Consider the following 25,431-nt stretch of genomic DNA (forward strand, 5'->3'; position numbering starts at 1 on the left):
AATATTTACTTTGTTAAATGCGACATTCGGTTTATGCTGTTGTTAATTTTAATTGAAACTTTTAATTGCATTTAAATCAAACAGAAATACACTCCCGCACAAAGTCTCACACACACACACACACAACCACACTGTATATTGCGGTGGCTTTTGCATAATGCTGAGAAAGTTATGCAAAAAGCAAAAAACCCTTTTTAATTCGGCTCTGAACAGTGCCGGGCAATTAAGAGTGGTATAAAAAGTCAACTTTTGTATACAAGCGACTTATGCATTACAATTTGTGCAATTTTATTTAGACAATTCGCCCACACGGACACACGTGGGCAGCTGCCGGCAGTTTTGTTTTGTTTTAATTTGACTTATTATGCAACAATTTGCTGGGAATGGCAAATGCGGCATAATGAAACAATATTTACCTTCGTTAGCACTCAAAGATAGTTTTCAATTTACTTTTTATGCAGCTGCCGTTGCAGTCAACGAACCGTATGCCCAGCCAAAATGTACAACTTAAACTTAAATTTTAACAAAATTTACGCAGCTTCTCCAGATGGAGCAGAAGAAGAAGACGAAGAAGTGAAGAAGCTTGGCAATGGAAGAAACGTCGACAAGTCGTTGCAAAAATATGACCAAAACTATATGCAAATGATGCTGCTGCCAGCCAGTCAGGCAAGACGCAGCCACTCAACTTGCCAGTCAAATTTCCTTAACAAGCTTTTGGCCTAATCAAATAGCATCGCCCCAAAAACCAGAAACCCTTTGGCGACTGCTCGACCCCAAAAAACCGAAAGCCGAGAACCAAGAACCGAAAACCGTCTTGTAACGCCGCTTGACAGGCAATTGTCTTATGTGGTATGCTAATTTTTTATGTGGCTCTTTCCATCTTTATGGCTCTGTATGCACTTTTGTGTGCGTACGTGCGTGCGTATGTGTGTGTGATGGAATGTGTATGTATGTATGCATTGCCTTTTGCTTCTGTGTGCTGCCAGCCGGCAAAATTGCTAAAAATTAAAACTATAAACTATCTTTTTTTGAAGCCCTGTGGGCAATGTCGTTGGGTTATTGCCTTCATAATAGAGTTGCATACAATATGTACGTAAAAGTGAGTATTTATTGGAATACATATAATATATATATACACACACATACGTCTTGCATGCTTTGGCTTTTGAAGTTGGGTTAAACAGTTGAAAGTTCTGCAAGCATTGTTGCAGAACCAAACTGTTAGCAGTAAATATGTGCTTAAAAATTTGTTCAAATCAACATTTTTTCATATATTTTATGAAAAATTTTCATAAGCTTTAAAGATCAAAATGTTTAACAATTATTGAGAGAAGCTAGCTGGTAATAACATTTCATTTTATAATGAAGAGAACCAGCTAAAATGGTCGAAAAGCTGTTGATTTCAATGTTTTTCTAACTATTTATATTAAGACTTGTTTTTCTAGTCTAAAAATTGATCATTTATACAAGATTTCAATAACCGAGCCTTTAAAAAAGTACAAGCAAAAATGGTCGAAAAGCTGTTGATTTCAATGTTATTTCTAACTATTTAAATTAATACTTGTTTTTCTAGTCTAAAAATTGATAATTTATACAAGATTTCAATAACCGAGCCTTTAAAAAGTATCCAGCAAGAATTTCAAGAATTACGTTTTTTTGTAAATCTTTTTTTTATTGGTCAAGAAACGTGCAATTGTACTTCTTCTACAGTAACCACAGTAATATTTGGCCATGTTGAAATTATGTACACTGAAATATTTTGCATGTGTCGTTGTCAATATTATTTTCATCATATTTGACAAGTACGCACAACGTATAAAAACCGAAAAAGTTGTATGTCAAATTTTGTCTACAGATCGCTGACTTCCAAAATGTCCAGGGGGGAGTTTTAGCTTCAGCTCGCACATACTCGTGCACATTCCAAATTACGTATTGCCTTGTAAAGCAAAAGTTTTTCATAACTTTTCATAAGTTACGCTTATTTATACGAGACCACAATTTTGTACTTTGCATTTTCTTTATTTTCAACATTTCTGCACTCTGCTCAACGCTTCGCTCCTTGGCGTGCACATCATCCTTTCATTCAGTTTTATTTCTTTTATTTTATTTTATTTTTTCTCTAGTTTTGCTGGCGAGGAAATTGAAACTTTGCTACTATTTTGCATAATTTTCGTATGGCAGAGCAAAAAGGAGACAGCAATCCTTAAGCAGAAGCATTCATATGCCACTGCCACTGCCACTGCCACTGCCGCTGCCGCTGCCACAGCCACGAAGTGCATACAATTGAAGTTGAGGCAGACAAGAAGAATGTCGACGCCTTGCCAAGAGGAAATGTCGCTGCGGTTGTGTGGCAAAGCCAACTAAATTTAGTATTTACTTACCACATCCTTTACAGCTTGAGCTCCGCTCGGCTCGGCTTCTCTTGGCTAGCATTGGCTTGTCTAGGCCCGATTGCTGCCGGCATTTGCATATGTACAATATGCCAAGTGTATCCATCAGTTTATTTTGTCAGCTCGCCCATGTATATTGTGGGCTGCAGCAACAACTTTGTCAACCTGGTTAAAAGAAAACATTTCCGCTTACAGTCAACTGATTTTTCCTAGTTCATTCACCTTGCCAAATTGTCTCCACAAACTGAATCCACGGTGCCTAGTGTATTCCCATTAGCAGCTGCTCTTAGCGCCGGCTTTAAGTAGCTTGGTCATTTGTATGGATAAGAAGGAAGAAGGGGTAGTAAAACATTTGCAGATCTTGCGGTCTGCGGAAAATGCATCGGCTGACTGCCTGCCAAAAATGCACTTGCTCAGATGAGTAACTGGCTACAGGCAAGCTGCGAAGATAGATGCCCTGGCAGCAAAGTCACAAAAAATTGGACGTGAATTAATTACAAGCTTATGTTCTATGTTTATATAGAAAATCTGCTTACAAATCAGCGCTCATAAGTCAATATGCCAAATGCCAGAAATGCCAGAAATGCCCAAAAGCCGAATTGTCCGACAGTCGCCAGTCGGCGATAAAGTATTTATAGAGTTCTCCTTCTAGCTGGGGTCTGGGCCACCCGTCGAGTGATGTGCTCTGGAATTAATTGAAAGGCTTTTGCTTTGGCTCCCAGTGATAAATTAATGTGTCGATTGTATGTCGAGGATTAAAAGTAACTCGGTTATGTATGTGATTTTTATATCGTTGTTGGGCCTCAGCTTAACTGGGGTGCCCTTCATTGTTCATTGTTTTTGTTTCGGGTCTTGTCGGATTATGCACATGTTTACAAGGTTTTAGTTATTTATGATTTTTTGGAATTTGTTTTTTGTGCTTGCCTGTTTCGTAGTTTTTTCCAAGGGGAAGGGCGAGGCGGCGTGGGGTTGCTTGTTTTGGCAGGTTTATAAGTTATGCAGTTTGCTGAATTATTAATAAATAAATTGTTGTTTGCCTTCTTGTGGCAGCGCTGACATGGGACCGAGGACTATGTGCCACGTGCCACATGAGTGCCTCAGTAAGACATAAATTGCTACTAAGTAGTGTTGGAAAACTATCGAATGTGGGTGACTATATTTTCATATCGATACCATTGATAGTTGGCAAATTCTTTAGGAATTTAAGTTTGTAGTTTGAAAATATAAATTCAGAATAAGCTGGAACTAATTATAATTATTAAACCAATTTATGTATTTTGATTACGTATTTTATTCAGACAAATTAAAAGGATATCTTGCAATGAAATAAAATTTAGCAGCTAAAATCTTGTACATAACTTTTTCTTTATTCTATCAGCTATAAATAGAGCTCTAAAGAGAAGTTCATAAATTCAATTATTTAGCATCGACTTTGATGTACTTATGTAAAATTTTAATATACCTATTTTCGTATTTTTTGCCTGACGTCCTACGCAACTTTTTGCATGCACATGCCAGGGTCGACTAATCACATTTCTAAAGTGCCAGCCTGATAACATTTTTTGTTGTGTTTGGATAGGACAAATTAAATAATTGGCATGACAATGAACATGACAATGCAATAGACAGACATACCTACGCATAGTTGGAGGCGTAACACGAGGCAACAAACAAAAGCAAAATCCAATGTGTACTCTGTTCGTACAACTCTGGGACAGACCTCAAAGCTGCCCCCAATGCCCGAACAGCAACCGACAACAATTTCATTAGAACTGAAGCCTTATGTGCTGTCCGAGTCGGGGTTCTAGTCATTGTCCTTGTCATCAACGTGGTTGTTCTCATCGAAAGGCATTACAAACAAAACTACTTAACTTACCACGATTACATGTTATCGTAAATTAATTGTCCGACATTTTGTTTTACTAACAACATTCTAAAGAGATGCGCTAAAGCCAGCAAATGTGTACCGTGTATATACTGTGTGTGTGTGTGTATATATATGTCTTGACGTCAGTGTCACATTCAAAGAGCTTTGCTGTGGCATCTTGGTACTTGTGTTTTCATCTCTATTTCAATATACGCAGAATCAGTTATATCCAAAGTCCAAAGTCGGGCAATGTGCTCGTCTGTCAGTGGTCAACATTATAAGGAAGGAGCAGCGCAGAGCTTGAAGCATGTTGGTTTGTACCTTTGTTTATTCGTGTGGTGATAGATTAGAAGAGACTACTAGAATAGTAAAGTCCAAAGGAATATGAACGCGTTCCAGTGTTGTTTGGTCCATTAAAAGATTGTGTTAGTTACAGTATAGACAGCCAAGTCGATATACTAATATCCGTCTCTTCGGCTGTGAACGGAAAAGTGTCCAAAGTGAGTACTTGTAAGATATTGATTTTATTCTTACGAATCCTATTTCTTTTATACTAACAGAGTGTTTTAATTTAGGCCTGCTGTCAATGCATGCGGCAGCAGCGGTCATAAACTATTGTGTTTAATTAGGGTATTTTTTACCCTTGCTACTTATATTTCTAATATGACATTTCTTGGCGCTATCTATTATTATGCTGCTGGCTGCAGTCGTACACGATGGTGTGAGATATAATTTTACCGAGGGTCAAATTTGGACTCGGTGTCACGTGCTCATGTGTGAACAGGCTGTCTCTTGCTAGTTAAACTAGTCGCTCAGTCTTATTTATTATTATGAAACTATGCAATTATACATACATACGTCGTTAAGTCGTACTAAATCGGTCAGCTATATTGTATGTTATCTATTAAAACAAACTGTAGCGAACAAAATGTTCATATGAAAATACTTCTATATATATAAGGTGTTTACAAGGGTATTTGAGCATCACCCTGCCGAAGATAGTCAATATTTCTTGATTTTCTCTTTTGACTTTGCGTAAATTTGCGTGCACTTTAAATATTTGTCAGCTGTATGCTGTCATAAATGAATTTCAGGTGAAAGTGCTTGTTTTTCCAAGAAACTAATTATAAATATATAACAAATTGTGTGTACAGATGCATAATACAATTGGTAAATGCATTCGTATGATTTCCCAATTTGCCAAAAATATTCGAAAGACTGCAATGCACAATTGGGCCGAACAGTTTTCGGTTCTAATTGACAGGCGTGTCAAGTCAAACTAATTAAAATTTTATGCTAAAGTAGCGCCACAAGGTATGCTGCACATTTTTCAACACGCTTTGTTTTGTGTCTGTGTGTATGTGTGTGTGCGTGTTTTAGCCTAGGCAAATGGGCGGCAGCCTTGCCTCTCCGGCCTCGCTTAATGCATAATTACACACACAATTTTCATTAAATAAACGTGCAACGCCGCCAAATGTTTGCCGGTAGCAGGTGGCAGCTCACGTTACAGCCTGAGCCTGAGCATGAGCATTCTTGCAACACCGCATCCCTTGTTGCATACAACCTGTGCATCTGTGCAGCGCCGCATTCCGGCACCGTTAAGTGCGTTTGATTTGCCGCTCGAGTTAATTTCCACATGCCGCACTTGTTTATAAGTTCTCTAATTAATTTTTAAGTGCCACTGCTAACTGCCTGGAGAACAAGCACAAGCTAACAGCAATAGTGTGCCTGTGTGTGTGTGTGTGTGTTTATGTGTGTTTTGTTTGAGAAACACTCTCGAAGTTCCAAGGTTCTCTCTCAAGGCAGTCAGCTGTGGCTAAATGCTAAAAAATTATGTACATGTGATTTGCTGGCCATAATGAAATTAGACGGTCCTGTTGTTCTTGCAGCTGTTATACCCTCCGAGAAATGGTAAACAGGGTATAAGGGTTTCGTGCCTATGTAACAAATGTCGCATGCAGATAGCAGCATCTTTGACCCCATCAAGTATATGTGTATTATTGATCAAGATATCGGGTTAAGTCAGTCTAACGTATCGATCTCGGATACTACAAGAATTCTATATTCTCGTGTAACGGACGTAGTCGAATTTATATTTTCTATTTGAACATCAATATTGTAACGATTATAGCTTAGAGATTTTTAAATTTAGAGACACAAACGTATAGAGGGTATCTTTTAGTGCGGCACGCCCGACTAGAGCACTGTTATTTGTTGAAGTTGTTATTGCCTTGCGGCTGTGGCTGCAGTGAACGCTTATTTGAGTGGGTGAGACCGACCGACGGACCGAGCTCAAGATTTGCATTATGTGACTGTGTGTGTGTGGGTATGTGTGTGTTAGTGGCTGGGACCTGTTCGCATTATGGTCTGCTGCATAATGTGTGCGGGCTTTAATGGAAATTTATGAACACGAAATGCTCAAATTACTTACCCAATGCTATTTATTAGTTGCTCTGTACGTAAATAGTCTCTATATTTATGCATTGTTGTTGGAAGCCAACTCAAATTATATGAACAGTGTTTAGTTTATGTTTGCATTGTACTAAAACTACATCACGTGTTTCTATTAATTGACTAATTAAAATGCTTAAAATATGCTATTGTTAAGATATAATTGTTAATGCACTATTATTATTCTTTTACAATTTTATTATTCTTTACAATTCAATACAAATAAACAATACGATTTGTTAGAAACTTTTTATACTATTGCATATTGTTTCATGGATTTCCAAAAAACGAATTACCGGCTGGCATCAGATCGTGTAGCATGGAAGCTAATAGCCATAGTTCGATATTTATATATCCTATGCTGCTTTTCTGGTGTTTGAATGTCCATCTTCATTTTAAGGGAGTTCAAGAATTCCTTATTTACATAGTGTCTGAGAAAACATAGAAATATTTTCGAACTTTCTATGTTAATGAAAACATGTTCGATATGTTCAGGCTTCTGTATCTACTGCTAAAAAAATATAAGTCCTTAAAATATAATAATTTCTCCCATCCCTTAATATGCCGAATGAACAAATTGAAACGAGGGCGAATCGGCATGATCTAGCATGCTTGGCCCGACAGACTAATTTTGACTTCCTGTGATTCATATATTGTGTGCCTTTCTATGAACAAAACGTTTCCGCTCCTACAAAGAACTTGCTATTTCAATCATAAAGATAAAAAGATAATAATGAAAGGTCGCCAAAACCAGAATTAAATATGATTAATATATTTAAGTATATTTACCACTTAAATGCATAATGTTGATCTGTAAAGAATGAAAGAAACAGGACTGCAATAGTGCTGTAGAGAAAAAGAGAGAGGGATAATCATTACAGCTTGTCATTCTAATTAAATCTGACTGGTGAACTATTTCTATCTCCATATATAATGACTCAAACTGACAACTTTCCCAATCTCTGATTAATATTCTGTAAGAAATCACTTAAGCATTTTGAATGAATACTTTTTCAATAAAAATTAAAAATCCAATTAAAAAAAAACTAAGATCTCAACTGTGGTCCTGACAACAACAACAGCTGGAATGTCAAGACGACGAGTACGAAAAGCGTCATTACCTGATGCACATATATATTGTACAAGATAATGTCTGATGTTGTTGTAGTTGCTTATCGTGATTTTTGTGCAGGCCAATGTAGTGTAGTTGCGTTACGCCCTCGGCATGCTGTTTGTTGTTGTTTTTGTTATTAAGAACTAATCTACTTGTAAAATCTTAATTAAAGTTATTATAAATATATATGAAGAGAGGCGGCAGCTGAAGCAGTCGTAATAGCAACAGTGATGTCTGACATGCACCCACCCACCCACACACACACTTGTACAAACACACACACATAGACACACACACTCACTGGCTTATACTCTGTAATATTTGTTGTACATTTGTCTGGCTGTCTCGATGTTGGTTTGTTTGTTTGTTTGCCTTCCTTTTTTTTTGCCCTGTATGCCCTTGGCTCTACTTTTCCGTCGTTAAATTGCGCAGCTGTTTGCACTTCACTTTATGCATGTGTGTATGTACATGTTGTACTCCCCAACTCCACGCCCCCTTACCCACATTCTGTGGCAGCAACAGAAAAAGAAGGCATGTGGGTGGCCAAGTGTACAGCAAGTGGCACCAAAAGTATTTGCGCTTTATTATGACAACTGACATTAGTTTGTTTGATATTTGTGTTGGCTGCTTGGCCGGAGTCACATGCGTGTCCCAGTTCCCCAGTTTGATAAGATTTAATTGAGTTGTCGTTGGTGTGGGTGGGTGTGGGTAGTGGGTGGCTCCTGCTGGGTTCAGCCTGCGGGCATTTGTGGGAAAAGTCAAGTGTGCAGCTGCTCTTTGCATTAGTTTTGTACGTTTGTTTTTATGTCTGTCTGTCTATCTGTTTGTCTGCCACACGCTCAGTTTTCAATGATGAGTTGTTGCGCCTTTTGAAGTTGTTAACCTTTTTTAGGGGTAATGCTGGGGTTAAGGTTAATGCCTGTTAATGCGACTTAATCAACCCAAAACGCACAACTAATCAACTCCAGAGTTGCCAGGCACCAACCCCTCATATAATTCCAGCAGCCGAGGAAACAGAATCTGTCGCTTTGCATGCGAATTGAAAAAGTTTTGCGCACAAATTTTTAATGAAATAAATTAAAAAAGCTGTCAGCTGACTGTAAGTTTATATTAGAGCTGATAAAAACGGCAGAAGCAGCTCGCAAGCAGCAGCAGGATCAGCTCTGCGAAATATGCTTAAGTGTTGAGTTACGCTAAATGGATTTTCAACTTGAGCGCGACTTCAACTAAAAAAAAGAGTCAACTACTGCCAACTAAACTGTCATGAGCGAAAAAAAAAATTAAGAAATTCAAATAAGCAAACGGGAGACGCCATGAAATTCGATTAGCAACATGCCATTAAAACGACTGGGAGGGCTCGGAGTGGGGTCGGGCTCGGGACCCATTCAAGCTACAGTTAAGCATTTTAAAATTTATAAGATGCCAAAAAGTTTGTCCGTTAGTTTTGTTGAATTAATTAGACAAAGCCTGAGCTACCAGCTGAAACATAACAGTCTGGCTAACAATAAGTGATTTATGGACTATAGTTATTTGAGGGCCATGCGAAACTATATAGTTAAGCTAACATCTCTGTGGCTAACACAGAGAAAATTGACAGTATAATTGATTTATTTATTTAAAGTCCACATATGTTATTTATTTTCTTTTATTTGTAAAATATTATAGATAATAAAATATATGTACTAACATAGATTTTAATTAAATTCTTTCTTAGGTTTAAATAAAATCTGATAATAATATGCTAACCTTTGAAATCAAAATATTTTCAATTAATCCAAGTATTATATTTATGCTTGTTGTCCTACGTAATTATCTAAAATTCTGTTTAGTCAATTTTGTGATTTTAAAATCGATTTCAAAATATTTAAGTTATTTGACCCAAGATATAAGCCAAGATTACAAGAAAAAAGAAGACTACATACTTAAAAAATTTATAAACAATAAAACAAAAAAAATATAAGATGGTAAAAGAAATTTTGAGTTTTTTATTATATATATTTAATGAAATTAACGGCTAAAACATTTAAAAAATCCTTTTATCGTTATTTAAAATAGTTTCTTTTATTCATTTACTTTCAGATGAGAAGATTACTGAAATTTAACCATCGGGGCTTTACCTAATTAATTGATTAATTTATACTTTTCTCTCTGGCATATTCATATATTATCCCTAGAAGGTTGAAGTTTCCGCTCTAGCAACTCATTAGCCAATCAACATTATCTCAAATATGAATATTCGTAATTTGTTAAACACCTCTTGGAAATAAGTAATTTTAACTCCAGTTTTATATTTTTTATAACTTTTAGTATTGAGAGTCTACTTCTTAAATAGTAGTAAATTCTCTGACTCATACTATATGACATAAAATTTTTCTAATTATGTTCAATGGCGTTGCAATTGTTTAATCAACTGCCGCTGAAAAGGTTTATTTGCTATTTGTACCTTTCCCTAATCCAAGCATTGGATAAATACAGAAATAAATTTGAAAAGCCAAAGCAGCTTAACCAGAAAGGAAATATACACACAAGTTACTAGGTCATGGCTCAAGGCAATAAAACCACAAAAGTGAATAGTTGTATGTGGGACCATATAACATACTATTTGTGTATATGTGTATTTCTATAACCATATAAACTTACCTACAACAAGCGAGTTACACGATAATAAAACATATTTTAGAGCAGGCAGCAAAAAACGCTTACAAACGACAGTTGGCAAGGCAACAGCAAAGAGGGGGCGGCAGTTGAAGTACAAGGGAGAGCTGGGAGGGCTAGCACTTCAGAGCGCTTTTACAATGGCAATACACACACACACACACACACTCAGCCAGAGATAGATATACAACACTTATGTATGTATGCAAGGCGAACTACTTATGGTAGCCAAGCTAAAGTGCAGGAAAAACTATTGCCAACACACACACGCACACAAATTGTATTCGTGTATATGCGCATATAAAACATTTATTTGTTTTTGTCGGAAACACTTGGTGCGTATGATAATAAATACTTAATCCGCAACAAAAGAATATTAAAAACAACAATAAATGTAAATGCTAAAGAGCATAAAGAAATGCATGAAAACAAATGCTTGCTCCCAACTGGACAGAGGCGGTTGGATGGCTAGATGGTTAGATGGTTAGAGGGTGGGGTGCCTGGGGTGGTTAAGTTGGCAGGTGTGCTATATGTAGCATAACAAGAGGCGCTTTTGAAATGTAAAATGAACTTGCTTTTTATGCTTCCCCAACATGCATGCATACATACATAAAATTATTGTATATAAAAGCTAACAAACGCCAGGAGTCATGTATATACTAGTTGTTGCTGCTGTTCGCATAGCACTCTGGTAACTTTATCAAAAGCAAATAAAACTTGGCGAGCAAATGTTAACGAACCACAATAAGCCAAAACCACAAAACAGTTTTCGTCATTTTCCAAAGAAAAGTCATTAAAATAGACAAAGACAGTGGTATTACTGGTGGCTGTACAATTATTACAATAATAATCATACGCACAGTTGCACCCACAGAAGTGAGAGAGAGAGAGAGAGTGTGTGAGAGAGGGGGCGAGAGATTTAGAGAGCTGACACTCAACCGCACCCAAAAAGTAAAAACAACAACAAAATCTATTACAGATAACAGTTAGCTGCTTGTGTATTTGTTGTAGTTTAGTTTTATAATTACCATTTTATGCGGCTTATATATTTACACATAGTCTCCGCTTTTGAGCTTCTGTGAGTTTTTCATATTTCGTTTTTCGTTTCAACAAATATTAACATTTTGCTGGAACGATAAGCGAAAACTTTACATCCTGTGCGTGTGCGTTCTGCTGCGTTTTTGGCTATGAATTTGAATTGGAAGCACACTCACACACACACACACACACGCACACACTCACACGCTTTCTCGCTCGCATTCGCCAGCGGCGCATTATTATAGAAATGTTCCCAAAAAAGTTTGCATTGCTATCAAGGGGCCATCTAAAGCGTGGCATCAACATAGACCTCGACTCTATGCAACCCCTTTCCCCTCTCCCCGCTGGCCAACTGCCGTTGTTGTCGTCTGTATGCTGAAAAGTTGCCCGTGTTAAACTTTAATTACAACTAGTAGAGTTGCTTCTCGGATCTCCGTTGCCTGACAACAGCTACGCGAGTCTGAAACTTTGCATGGCTTAATGGGTATTTACATATGTAGTCATCAGATAATAACATATTAGAAAGCACTCAGTCGGTTTTACACCAAGATATGAGTGATGAGTTTATGGCTTATCATGGTTATCCTTTCAGTTATCCTCTATGTTCAGAAATCAAGCAATCAGCTTGGGTTAGATGTTTGCTGGCTTAAAGGTAACCACTTAACTTAAATTGTTCTTAATACATATATATAAATAAATACAGGCTAATTGGGCGCTTATATGACGAACTCTTGTTAATTTTGGTACGCTTTATTCTTTTTTTTTTGTCCATGAATTTATTTGTGACCTGAGAGCTTAATCCCTTTTTCTCATTGATATTATTGGTATTCAAATGCTTTGACTACTCACTCAAAACTAAGCATTCCTTTCATTAAAGGCAACATTTAAAATATTAAAAGTAGTGTATATAAAAACCAAAGATTTGAGAAAAACACAAAATGTTGCGAATCATATTTAAATCTTTAATATTTCTTTGATTGCATACACAAACCTCTAAGCTTTTATAAGTACAAAAAGGTCTGCCTGCAAAAGTAATAAAGAAAAAAACAAATATGAGAATTGATATCAAAATAAAATGCATACAAAATAAATAGGGTAAGCCAAGCTTTCTTCTTAATCATTCACTGCAAAAACGATTTTTTTTTTAATATTTATTTATAAACCATTTTTTAATTTGAACAAATATCATTAGATAAAAGAAAAATAGTGCGCAGAGATTTTGATATTTCCTAACTTTTGCTTTAATTGAAATGCTTATCGATGCTCACAAGTACCTCATTTGGAAGGCAGAAAGGGTCATTCATCATTTAAAATGAATACAATAAAAATAGCTGATGGTTTTAAATTTAAAAAATCAACAAAATATATTCCTGACAAATATATTTGTATACATACGTATAAATCAACATTGCAGCTTTACTATAATCACTTGTACTCGTGAATGTGTATTTGTATTTTAACAATTGCCTGTCGAATTGCATATTTTGCAACCACAATAACATATTGAATTCAATTATTTAATATTTATTGCTCATTACATAAAACAAATTTGCACACTGCAACAGCCGCGGCTTGCTATCAGCCGCAGCAGATGCCCCTCTGATGCGTTACGCTCCATTTTTGTTGCTTTTATTGTTGGTGTTGCTGTTGTTGTACTGGCAGTGACTGCAAATTGACTGACACAAAGAATTATATTACGTATACGCAGTGATATGCACGCGACGCGACGCATCGCAACGGTGCAGCTGATGTCGGGCAAAGAGGCGGCGCGGCGTTCAATGTATTGGAAAATTGCAAAAAATTAGTCTCACCCAAAAACAAACACATTAAGGCTACACTTTGTAGCCGATTGTTGTTGTTGTTGTTGCTGTTGATGTTGACTGCTGACTCACATTGTTGTTGTTGTTGTTGTTCTTTGTTTGCGCCTGAGGGCGACAAAATAATTTTACAATGCTGACACATTTTATGTTTATTAAATCAGCAACCAGACAGGTCAGAACTGGACAGGACACTCAGGACCCAAAAGTGAACCCCAATTTGTGCATGCTTCATTTGATTAAACATTTATGCTCAACGACTGCCTGTTGTTGTAATACTCTGGTAGATGTGTGTACGTGTGTGTGTGTGTGTGTGCGTATGTTGTGTGTATGTATAAAATCATTCCATATGATTTACTCACCAGTTCATTGGTCAACTCAGAGGCGCTGATCCGTCTCAACTGGCTGGGCTGGGCTACAAGTGCAGCCCAGGCTTACGTAGTAAACAAATCTAGTGACCCGAAAATTAATTGATTGGAAAATAATGTTACATGCATTTATTGATTCAAGTTGAGGCGACTTTGGGCACATGTGACCAGGCTGCGGGTCAACATAGATTGTATCGCAACCAATACAATTGTTTCTCAACACCCTCCTCCCATAGTTGCCTGTATTGAGGTCAGTAAAAGGTTGTGGCATACTCAGTCTCTAGCTGCGGCTTTCAATTTGGTTTTCGGCCAGTCCACTTTAATATTTATCTACTTACAGCACATATATATTTGGCTTTTTTGTTCATCATCGAGATCAGCCTTGTTGTGAATGTGTGTCTATGCATTTTATGTAAAATCCATATTCAATTTGCCAGCTGAACATCTGTGCAAATATCAAATATTGACTACAAATACTTGCTGGCTTGGCAGTCCGAAGTCCATTCCCCACTTGATATGCTCGAGTGCTGTTGCTTTTACATTAAATTGCAATTATGTGCATGTGATTTTATTTGCTCTGTATGCGCCAATATACACACTTACACACATCTGTACTCGTGTATTCATGTTTTTTGGGAAAATTATTTAAATTTGCTGTGTGCGTGCTTTATAATCGCTGACTTCCATAGTGTTTACCATGGAGCCCATTTATGAACTTGTTTCACTTGATTGGGTGTTCAAGTGGCATGCATCAAGTTAACTTCATTGCAGCACCTACGACATGAGAATTATAAATTGTGTACATGCAATAAATGTCATAAAATACATTGAGCTCTTTTACATTCACACATTGGCAACAAAAATGTTGCCCACATTTGATAGCAGCTTTTGCAAATCAATTGGAATCGTTGTAACGGCTGATTATGTGACTGCTTAGTTGCTGCTCTACAGCGCACTGTTAAACAGCAGACAACTGTTACCAAACAGAAAGCTTTCTGTTAGAACGAAGCGAACAGCTTATAAGCTCTTTTGTTTACCTTTGCCAAAAATTTCTCTTAATTTGTACTGAGCGCAGTGCTTCGAGTAATGCTTTTAAAACTAAAAAATGATAAAAAACGTTTTATTAAAACGATTAAATTATGGATTTAAGACACGTAAAAAACTTGTTATTTCTTCATTGTGATAATGGATATATAAATGTGTATTGATTAGAATTATATAAAGAATTACAAAGTTGCTTCATTATAATTTTGTTTAAATATGATTCATTCATATTATGATTTAGTTATTACGGGATGATTTTAGTTAACAATTAAAACTTCAAAACTTTTTATAATGGGCAACGAGTTTTTTCGGCAACTTCTAAATGCAAAGTCTCATTTCATAACGCGTTGCGCAGGCTTCCTTTTTTTTTTTTTAAGTAATTTGATTCTTGTAAATAAAAAGATAAATAATAAATATGGGATAAATTGAGTGTAGGTATATATATGAGAAAAAGGCTTTTCATAATGTTTTTAATGTCAACTAACTTGAAATAGAAAATACGGTTTATTGAAAATTGTAAATTTAGGCGTGTGCACTTAAAAGAGATGAACTATTTTTTATACTTCGTGACCATTGTTGTCAACTAGTTAATTAATTATTTTGCACTTGCTTGATTATCCATCGACTGTGTCCTTAATTGTGTATGCCTTAGCCCACACAGATAAGCACGCACACACAAACCTTCAGGAACACTTGGATGATTGTCTGCAAATAATTCAATATTTATCGTTTCGCAAAATCTCACGCACGCACGCACAATGCGTACTTACATCCATTCAAGCATCCAACTCCCACACCAGAACTTACCCTTACCTTTACCGCACTGCAAATGGTGGCAACATCAGCTCATAACTCAAAATGTATTTAGTAGCCAATCAAGCAGAATGACAGGCACAATTTCAACAACAACAGCAGAAAGAAAACATTCCATGCTCAAATTTTGGACAATAACAACATCCATTCGAGGTGATCCATAAATGAAAATTGATAAACCTGGGCACACGTGTCCTGTGACCGTTGCTCCTGTTGTACTTCGCACAAGCTATGTAGCTTATATGGATTTATGTGCATATGTATGTGGGTTTCTGTTTCTGTTCCCAGTAGCTATATTGTTTTTCCTCGGTCATATTTGTGTTATTTAAGTAATACACTGAATTCATTCAGACAGATTAATGCGATATATATATATATATATATATTGTGTGTATATTTATTAGGTACGCCTCAAATTATGCAACATCATGTTTATTTGGCTCGCTGTGTGGTGTGAGGTTTGCGGAATTGAGTTTTCCTAGCAGCCAACAACGAGCTCTCAACTCTTCATGGTTAGCCCCAATACAAATTATAATTTTCTATTATGCCATGCAAAATTAGTTTTTTTTTTCTGCGCTCAAATCCAAAAACAAGAAACCCTCAAGCTGGCACCATTGCTTATAATTAAATTAACTTGCTAATAGTACACCAAACTGGCCCTCAGACTGTCGCCTCTTAATTGAAACCTTGCTGGGCAAAGGAGTTGAAAGGTTAGATGCCCTGTCGCCCCCGTCACCAAATGATGAGCCTTGGCAGTTGCAAGCAAATGTATTTTAGGGGTTGGGAACATAACACAAAAAGGTCACCAATAAAGTAATTAGGCGCTCAGTGTCCGAGAAATTTGCTACATCAAAGGACACGCCCCCAGTTCCCAGTACATCGCTGTCTTTGTGCTAAGTTAGGGGCACAGTTTTGTTACCTTTTGTGCGCCGCTCTCGGCTACCAACAATGTGAAATTCAATTATTGCAAATAGGCCAGAAAGTGTGCGGCCTGTGAAAGGCCAGTGAAATCTGGCCGAAGATGTAGATAGCTAAATTGCTTTCCAAGTGACACACTCAACCCATTTAAAGTCCAAAAGGTTGGAAATTGAGTGATTCGCTCTGGATAATGAATCAACAGTTGAGCTGGGTGTTACTTGGCAGTTAAGTTTATTCCAAAGTGTGAATATGAAATATTGTCAAGTTATATATGTATTTTTGCAAGAGTTAAAAGATTCTTAATGTTGTATACTAGCTTTTTATGATTAACTTAAAAACCAAAATGAAAGTTTGCTTGTTTTAACTGGTTCTCCGACCTATGTGACACAATGAAAGACAAGATTGCGAACAATGATATTGAGATCCGATAATGAAAACTGGATCCATCCAAAGCAAAAATGACCAGACTGAATTAGTTAACTAAGTGGAAGACCGTTCAAAACCTTGCTGGATTCGTGTTATCTTCAAAATATGATCGCAAATAATTCCAAAAAGGGAAAAAGGCAGTTGTCATCTTAAGGAATTAAAAAAAAAAAAAAAATTACTCCTAGGATTGGGGCTTTAAAATTGTCCTTGGCATTAAGCAAATAAATTTTTAATTTTATTTGTATCAAAATTATATTCGAACTCTTTTCGATTTGTCTTCTTATTAAGCTGAAACTAGGAAAAATGTCGCAGCTTTTAGAATAAAATAGTAGTAATAATAATATTAATTACTTTATCTATGAAGTAATTCTAGATAATCCGGTTTTCTACGAACAATATTTAAAAGTCTTAAAAATTGTGAGAAAACATGTGACAAAAAAATATTTGATAGTTTACCATAATGAGCAGAGATTGTTAAAGCCGCTTTTAAAATCATTGGACAAAATAGTCTATCGCTTGCGTAGTTCGGACAGGAACTGTTCTTAAACTTAAGACCACATTTTGGCCAAAACGGCGAACGCTGCGATCCCTGGCCGATAAAAAAGAAGGACAGAGTGACTGAGATTTTATGTCGATGTTTGTGTAGAAGCGTACCATAAAAAAACTCAAGAAAAAGCGGAGAAAAACAATATGCTTGCCACCACGAACTGAGTAAGTTAAAAAACTAGCAAAGCAAAAATCTTATCAGCTACAAAGTGAAAAAAAGTAACTGGCAAAATTGTGGAGCGATATGCCTGAATGTAAGTAGCTTTAAGTTGTTTTTTTTTTGTTTTTCTGCTAATTTTGTAGCGTCACATTGGCGACATTATTGTGGAGTAGATGATGGTGCAGGCACTAGGTGTAGGAAAGCCTCAAAGATGGCACCCAACAGCCGAAACCAGCGCACATGTCAAGTATGCGGCAACTGTCATAAATTCAAGTTGAAATTCTGGTCTGGCCGAGAACAGATAAAATATATATATACTATATATTTGGTTTTTATATTATATGTATATATAAATATATGTACATGTGTGCACATATAAGTACGTTTTATCGAAGCCTGGCTAGCTAAAAAAAATGGCTTTTTAAAAAATTACATTAAATTTGTGCGCTTCAGTGGGCAGGAATTTATTTTGTTGCACGGTCCTTGGCCGAGGACAATGCTGTCGCCCAAGTGGCGGACAAACAACAAGTAGAACAACACTATAAACAACACCAAATGGCACTTCAAGTGCCAGACAATCAATAGCGACAGAAGCAGGCACAACAAATTGCTAGCTGTCCCTTGCAATTGTCTTTGGGGCGGGAGCCATCTCTCTATCCATGTCTTTAACTTGCGCTGCATTGAGAGACTGTGTGTTGGTTCTGTTTGTGTCAGGCATATATCATAGCAAATTATATCGCGCAACACATAATTATAAAACTAATTAGCTAAGAGATAACATACAAATGGCCAAGTCAAGCAGTTGCCATCTCAGGCAAATCGGTCAGCAAGCGGGCAATGTTGCGCCTAGTCAATTCTGATGCGGAGCAGCTGAGTAATGAAAAATATGGTGGCAGATGACTTACAAACACATTATTGGGAAACATAGAAAAGCCTTCTTGCGGGTTTGTGAATACAAGGAAAAAATGTAAGAAATAGCGTTAAGAATCCTTTATTCGTGAAAAAAACCGATTTCTGTATATCCCACATAGAGGTAGGGTTACCTAACGGCTTAATAAGTAATTGCGCCATGAACAGAGTATTACGCATTCAGCTGCATTCGACTGCAATATTCTTAGATTATTTTATTACACTTCCTACGTTTAAGTCAACTCACACTGTGAAGCTGTAACATCAATTTGTTTCCTTAACTCAACTCGAATTTTAATTTTTGTATTGTTATTTTTTCCTGTCGCTGACATCTAAGCGCCTCAGTCTCATAGGCAACGTGTTGATGACACGGGTAGCGAGGACATTGTCTCATTTCGGATTGTATTTTCCATCGAGTGTTACACAAAAAGATCAAAGATAAATTTCCAATTTTTGTGTCACGCCTCATCAAACGCACCAAATACACTGACAAAATGCCAGGCCGACCCGGGGTCTCTTCTACCCCCCCGAAAAGCAACTTGAACTCAACTCACATGAAAAGCTTTTGCTATTATACCACGCTTATTGTGGCGTTTGTTGTTTGTTGTATCGTTGCTATTATTGTTGACTTTATTGTTATTGTAGCGCTGCGTAGACGACACTTTTAACATTTTCTTCGTTTTTTTAATGTTTTTTATTTTTATTTTTTTGTATTCGCTCTGGATTGACAGCTTTTGTTGGCCAGTGCCAAACACTTCACATCACTACACACAATGCGCTTGGCAAATGAACGTAGCCAGTGCGCTGCCGTCAGACTGCCAAATATACTTCCATATCCTGGACTCCACACTGGCATTGGCCACTCAACGGCAGTAGCAGTCGCTGCCACAACCGACCGTCAACGTTGCCCAAAAAAAAACAACAACAACGACAACTCCGTAATTGTACATGGCGAATGTGCGGCTGACGTCAGCTCCATGATGCAATTAAGTTAAATTTTGGCTTTCCAAAAAAATGATGACTATTTCAGTACTTACTTTGAAGTTCTCTGGACACCCCGCAATGTCAAAAGCAATTAATGTGCTATATGCTTTCCGTTTCTTCATGGCCTTGAGTGGGAGGGAGCTCAGTTTCAACTTACGCAGTGCTTTGATTTTTAATGATTGCTCACAAATCTTCTTATTGAGTAAGAATGCGCAAGAAAAGAGTGCACGACTCGCAGATACCCGCGGATGTCCCAACTCTTTGTACAAACTTTTCATATTATCGTAATGGCAATAATAAATGTAAAAAAATAAATCAAGCTTGAGCGTTTATTTATCAATTATAGGCAAACATTTTTAATGCAGATTGTTCAAGAGTACAGCGTATAAGATTGGTGTCCTATGCTCATCATATTGATATTTTAAGATAATTATTTGGGGCTTGAAAGTGAAATATTTATAATAAACGTATGTATTCATATAATTATGAATGGACACTTCAGAAACCTATATAATACAGTATTTACAAATCATTCGGAAATTTACCGAGGGATTGCATATCTGCCTGTCAAGCTTTGTACCTTCGCATATTTTGCACCATGCAATCTTTCGTATTTATTTTATATATATTTACATCTAGTTTTTAATAAGATGTGAATAAAAAAAATACGTAACTTATCTATACTTTTCATAGAAGCTTGCATCAAGCTCACAAAATGTTAGTAGAGAATTTATGAATATTAGATAAACAACATATTTATACCTTTGAGAAGGATATACTTAATACTAAGGTTTTGGTTTCTGCAAATCGATAAATTTCCAAGCTATCGGTAGTTAAAAATAATAAGGTCTTTACCATTCAACTTTGAAATATAAAAACAGTTAAAAAGGATTTGGGTTCAAGTCCTATGCTAGTTTATGGACGTTGTATGGATGGTCTAAGCAGAAGGCCATTGTGCCTGTTAGTTTATATTATTATTATGTTATTCATAATTATTATTATTAATTGAATCCAAATGATTATTAAAAACTTAGTGTTTTCTTTTAATTAAATATTATTTCTCTCTCTATTTAACCTTATGTAAGCTTATCGAACAGATTGATAGATTTTTAAGACACGTCCATCTTAATTTGCATTAATTAAAAGAATATTAAATCCTTGAAATAAAATTGTGTTTGTCTGCCTAAATCACTTTAATTTGGCCGAGAACTTGGGACTTCTCCATCATTAAAGCCACCTAAATGACATCGACAGATAGACTAGAATTTATGTCCTTTGCACAGAACTCAAATTACTCGAATTATCTACGCATTTCGACACGCAACACACAAATCTATATGTCAACTAAATGTCCTCAGCCTCCAGCTTCAGTTGCTCAAAAAATTGGTGGGTTTATTGACCCAGACGACAGAAACGGAGCCCAAGAAATTGCATGAAAGCGTGAAGTTGGAAGCATATGGAAAAGACGACCGACTGCTCTGATAAGAGCATTTACTGTCCTATTAATACATATATGAATGCATACAGTAAGCACTCAAACTAGTGAACAGGCTTTCAAATATACGGGGAGACTGTTCCTTAGCAGGATATTTGACTGTTGGCCATGTTGGCCTCCCTCTTCGCAAAAAGATTTATTAGTTGGGCGTTAATCCCCTGCGGCCTAATACATCATTTCAATTTGTTGCAAGTCGTGTTTATTTGCTGAAGTTTTCGTATGGAACTGGGCAGGGCTGGCGCATTGTGGGGGAGGCATCTCTAGGAAGAGATGGTCGGCCATCGGCTAAAACTATTTCACTTATTTACTTTCATAACTTGCAAATTGTCAACTTATTGTTGGCTCGCCATGAAACGGAGACAAAAAACTCTTCAAAGTAGTGCAAAAGTTTTATGCTGCGGCAGTTGCTCGAGTAAGTGGCTTATTATAGGGCACTGGGCGTGCCTGGGCGTGCCTCTTGTCCAGCACTTTGGTTACAGTTCCGCAATTTGTTTGCCCGTCTCAGTCCGGCTGACAGTCATATCTTCTGCTCCACCACTGAGGTGCGTATATATAATTTAATTAGCTTAAAAGTCTGGCTCTCTTTCTGATTGGGAATAGCGAGTGCGTGCCAGTGATTTATATTGACAGCTTTTCCTGAAGACTGCCCAATAACTATATTAGCCAAGTGAGTTATCACCTATTGAAGACAAATTCTGGGTTACATTTATGTGGAGAGCTTTAATGTGGGTATGTGTGTGTGTTAGTGGGGGGAGTAAATAACTTACTGTGGAGTACTCTACATAAATACTCAAGGTCGTTATTAGAAGATAATTACTTAATTTAAAAGAAAATTTGAAATCCTGTTAGTTTACTTTGCTGATAAAGACAATAGAAGTGTGTAATATGTGTAGACTTCTTCCGCGTTTCGGGTTTGAATAACTTTGATTTATCTACTTTGCGTTGATTTATGGTTTCACGAAAAATTTGTCATCCACTTATGGAAAATGGGTGGAAAATGGAAGTTGAATGGGCGAAAGGCTTACGAAAAATATTCTTTAACAAGGGGGGCTCAGGCTGGAAAATTAATGATATAACTAAAATCTGAAGAGTCAACACTTTTCCGCGCAATGCCGGGTAAGACCTTTTGAATTTTTACATATTGTATATTTATTTGTTATGCTACATTTCTTGAGGTAGCTTCTTTAAAAACGTGATTTTAACATATATGTATATTATAATTTGGGAAACAAACCAAACATAAGAAACTCATTCCATCAGAATTAGCACATTTTATTGTAAATACTTATAACTTAATATTTCAGTACAAGGTATTAAGTCAGCAACGGTTAATTCCGCATTTAATTTTGCACAATTCGTTTTAAAAAATTTTAAGTAACGTTTAGTAATTATGTCTATAATTAGACAATTACAAATATTCTTGTCGAAAGTGCAATATGAAATATATAAATTTAGATTTTTTTCTTACCAACTTTATTTTAGTACAGAAAAATATATTTTACTTTTTAGTTTGCTTTAGCGATGCCTTCAATGAATACAGTAGAGCAGTTAACTTAGACCTTCAAACATAAATTGCCCTATTTTTCCTCTTACAGTTGAAAATAAAAAAATATGTTTTGTTATAAATAATTTAATTTAACTGTTTCATTTGAATTGGGAAAAAATATGATGAACCGTGTTTTAACCAAAATGAATCTAGTAAAATCGTGTTCTTGATCGAACTGTGAATTGGACCACTGATAAATTTTGTTACAGCCCATACTTCTACAATGTAGAAACAATGTAGAACAATGTTAAAGATAATTCTTATAAATAATAACTTTATTACAGCTATAACCCATTTAGCACCTCCTCTAGCCCATTTAATATTTAATGCCCTGTATAAATTAAGTATCAAAACAGTTAAATAAGACTTAGTAAACACGTGGCTTTAGTCCTAGATTAATGCCAGTTGAAGAGCGTAGGATCAAGTTCATAATAGGTTGGACAGGTTCGCCCAGGGGCAGCAACTCGAAATGCCTCAGCATTTTGCTGACGGTGCTCTTCATCTCGAGCATTGCAAACTTTTGGCCAATACAGTTGCGAGGACCTGCCGAAAAGGGGGCATATGCAAAGACATCGATGTTGCTGCTGGTCTCCGAACTGAAACGTTCCGGATTGAATTTCTCTGGGTCAGGGAAATATGCTGGATCGCGCTGGGCGTGGTAGGTGAGCATTATGATGTTTGTCAAGGCGGGGAATCGCTTGCCATCTGTGAGGGAATTAGCATTAGGGGCATTTAAGATACACGCTGCTACTGGTGCACTTACCTAGCGTAACATCCTCTGTTAATTGGCGGCCAATCATGGGCACTGGTGGATACAAGCGCAGCGATTCCTTAATTACGCACTCCAAATACTTTAGTTCGCCTAGATCCCGCATGGTTATAGGCTTGGACTTGTCAGCGCCAATGACGTCAACGATTTCCCGGAATGCGCGGGCTTGCACTTCTGGATGTCTTGCCAGTAGATAGAGCGTGTAGGAGATGGCACTGGTTGTCGTGTCGTGACCTTCAAACATAAATGTATCCACCTCCTCGCGAATGTCGTTATTACTCAGTGGTTGTCCATCCACTGAAGACTGCAGCAGCACATCCAGCAGCGCCATGCGACGTTTGCTGCCTACGTCGTTTTCCTCAGCACCTGTGAAGGTTTGCTCCTTTAAGGATTTTTGTAGGGTATCACGGCGCTCCGAGATGACCTTGTCGGTAAAATCATGCATAGACTTGATGTGCTGGTTCAGTTTGCGGTAGAGTAGCGGAAAGAAGATGCGCATGGTGCTATCGAAACGCTGCAGAGGATTCATAAAACGCTCAGCCATCATGTTGGACACACTGAAAGATCACACAGTTGCAGTTCGAATGTATTCCAGATATTTTATCCACTTACATTTTCACTGACTGCACATAGGGAAAGTTGGGCTCGCCTTGCGCGTTGATTTTCACGCCCATGGACGTCTCGGCTATAATATCCAAGGCAGCCAAACAGGCGACTGGAAACATATTGATCACAGTCTTGCCATCGGCTCGATCGTACAGATTCTCCGCCATAATGGCACTCTGCTGGTCGAACACTTCCACAAACTGCTCGAGTATCTTAAAGTGAAATGTGGGCGTGATGATCTTGCGGCGTCTGAACCATTTTTTGCCTGTGCTTAGCAACAGACCAGTGCCCAGCCAGCATTGCAGCAGATTGTATAGATTATTCTTCGTAATCGTCTGCTGACTGCTTAAAATAGCCTCAATCATTCTCGCATCGGCGGTGATAAAACCGTACTCGTGGAACATGGTCAACTGTATATTTTTGCCATACTTTTCAATTAATCGCGTTTCCAAATCCAGCATAGCTGCAATAAAGTTTAAATATCAGCTTATTGGCTTGCTTATCTATATACTGAATATTTCTGAACTGCCTACTTTCAGCGGACTCGCCCATCATACATATTGGCGCATTGCCAAGCAGTGGAAATTGAGGAGGTCCTTTTATTCCAGCCGCAGCCATCATGTTGTTTTGACGCCTCATCGTCAGGTAGTCCCATACGAGGAGTACGGTCAACAGCAGCGCCACAATTTCCAAAAACATGATGGTCTTTCAGTTAGAAGTGAAATTGTATATATATAGACAATAACATCACTATCTTAAGATTATTTTTATAAATAAAGCCAGCTGTTCACTTCTATGGCCAATGCTTGACTGTTCCGTCGTACCAAGCTGTCGAGCTGTTTTGTACTTGGATGGGCCAAGTGCTCGAACAATGGTGATTAGATAAGCCAGCTAGACGACTGCGCTGCTCTGCGCCGCTTATCGGCGGGTGCTAAGCTCTCCGGACATATTTTTCGTGGATTGAACTGTGCAACTGAGCAAGCTAATCAGCTTGTAATGAGTTATTGCCGCTAAACGCATTAAAAATTTTTAATAAAAATATTCTATTGAAAATTGTAAGTACGATTGTTGCAGTCGAGAGTTCGCGACTAGGAGATATCTTGAACATGTATGTACTACATCGTGTAGTCTTACGTTTAAGTACAAGATTTGTTTGAATTTTTTGATAGGACGAAATATTTGTGTACGGTATACACGCCCATTACGGTAAATAACTATGGAAAGTACATTAACATCCTTCGAAACTCGCGCCAAATAAATATTTATGTGAAAGACTCCTAATCTACTCACAATCGCAGTTTGAAACTCATTAACTTGTGGCAGCAGGGTATAAATATTTGTCTATATGTATGTGTGTATATAATTATATATAAATACTAACATATGTATATACAGATTGGTGTATCGGTATTCAGAGTCCATAATATTGTAAATATAAGTTGATGGTAGTCTCCGACACCGATACTTACATAGTTCAGGAACATTTGAATTTTCGGATACCTTCACCATTTCTCT

At 37.1% G+C, this 25,431-nt stretch overlaps 1 protein-coding gene and 1 long non-coding RNA gene across 2 annotated transcripts; one reads left to right on the top strand and one right to left on the bottom strand.

Moving 5' to 3' along the window:
- Positions 1-12,381: 12,381 nt before the first annotated feature.
- Positions 12,382-12,897, top strand: LOC135437866 (uncharacterized). Its single transcript, XR_010437765.1, has 2 exons — positions 12,382-12,610; positions 12,708-12,897. It is a non-coding gene; the product is annotated as an uncharacterized LOC135437866 (long non-coding RNA).
- A 9,595-nt stretch (positions 12,898-22,492) lies between these two features.
- On the bottom strand, positions 22,493-24,717 carry LOC135437814 (probable cytochrome P450 4d14). Its single transcript, XM_064695886.1, has 4 exons — positions 24,450-24,717; positions 23,923-24,379; positions 23,305-23,867; positions 22,493-23,246 (listed from the first exon to the last, which is right to left on the bottom strand). Exons 1-4 carry the CDS (start codon positions 24,613-24,615, stop codon positions 22,909-22,911), a joined length of 1,524 nt encoding a protein of 507 aa, XP_064551956.1. The 5' UTR covers positions 24,616-24,717; the 3' UTR covers positions 22,493-22,908.
- Between the last annotated feature and the right edge of the window lie 714 nt (positions 24,718-25,431).

Source organism: Drosophila montana, unplaced genomic scaffold (assembly GCF_035044405.1).
Source record: "Drosophila montana isolate Dmon_TW-CO22-7 unplaced genomic scaffold, ASM3504440v1 contig_3833_1, whole genome shotgun sequence".
Classification (NCBI taxonomy): domain Eukaryota; kingdom Metazoa; phylum Arthropoda; class Insecta; order Diptera; family Drosophilidae; genus Drosophila; species Drosophila montana.

Excerpts from the sequence above, each read along its gene's own strand:
- LOC135437814 (XM_064695886.1), bottom strand. The coding sequence starts at position 24,615 with ATGTTTTTGGAAATTGTGGCGCTGCTGTTGACCGTACTCCTCGTATGG. Across the intron at positions 24,380-24,449 it reads GATGGGCGAGTCCGCTGAAA|CTATGCTGGATTTGGAAACG; the intron begins GTAGGCAGTTCA and ends ACTTTATTGCAG. Across the intron at positions 23,868-23,922 it reads TATGTGCAGTCAGTGAAAAT|TGTGTCCAACATGATGGCTG; the intron begins GTAAGTGGATAA and ends GTGATCTTTCAG.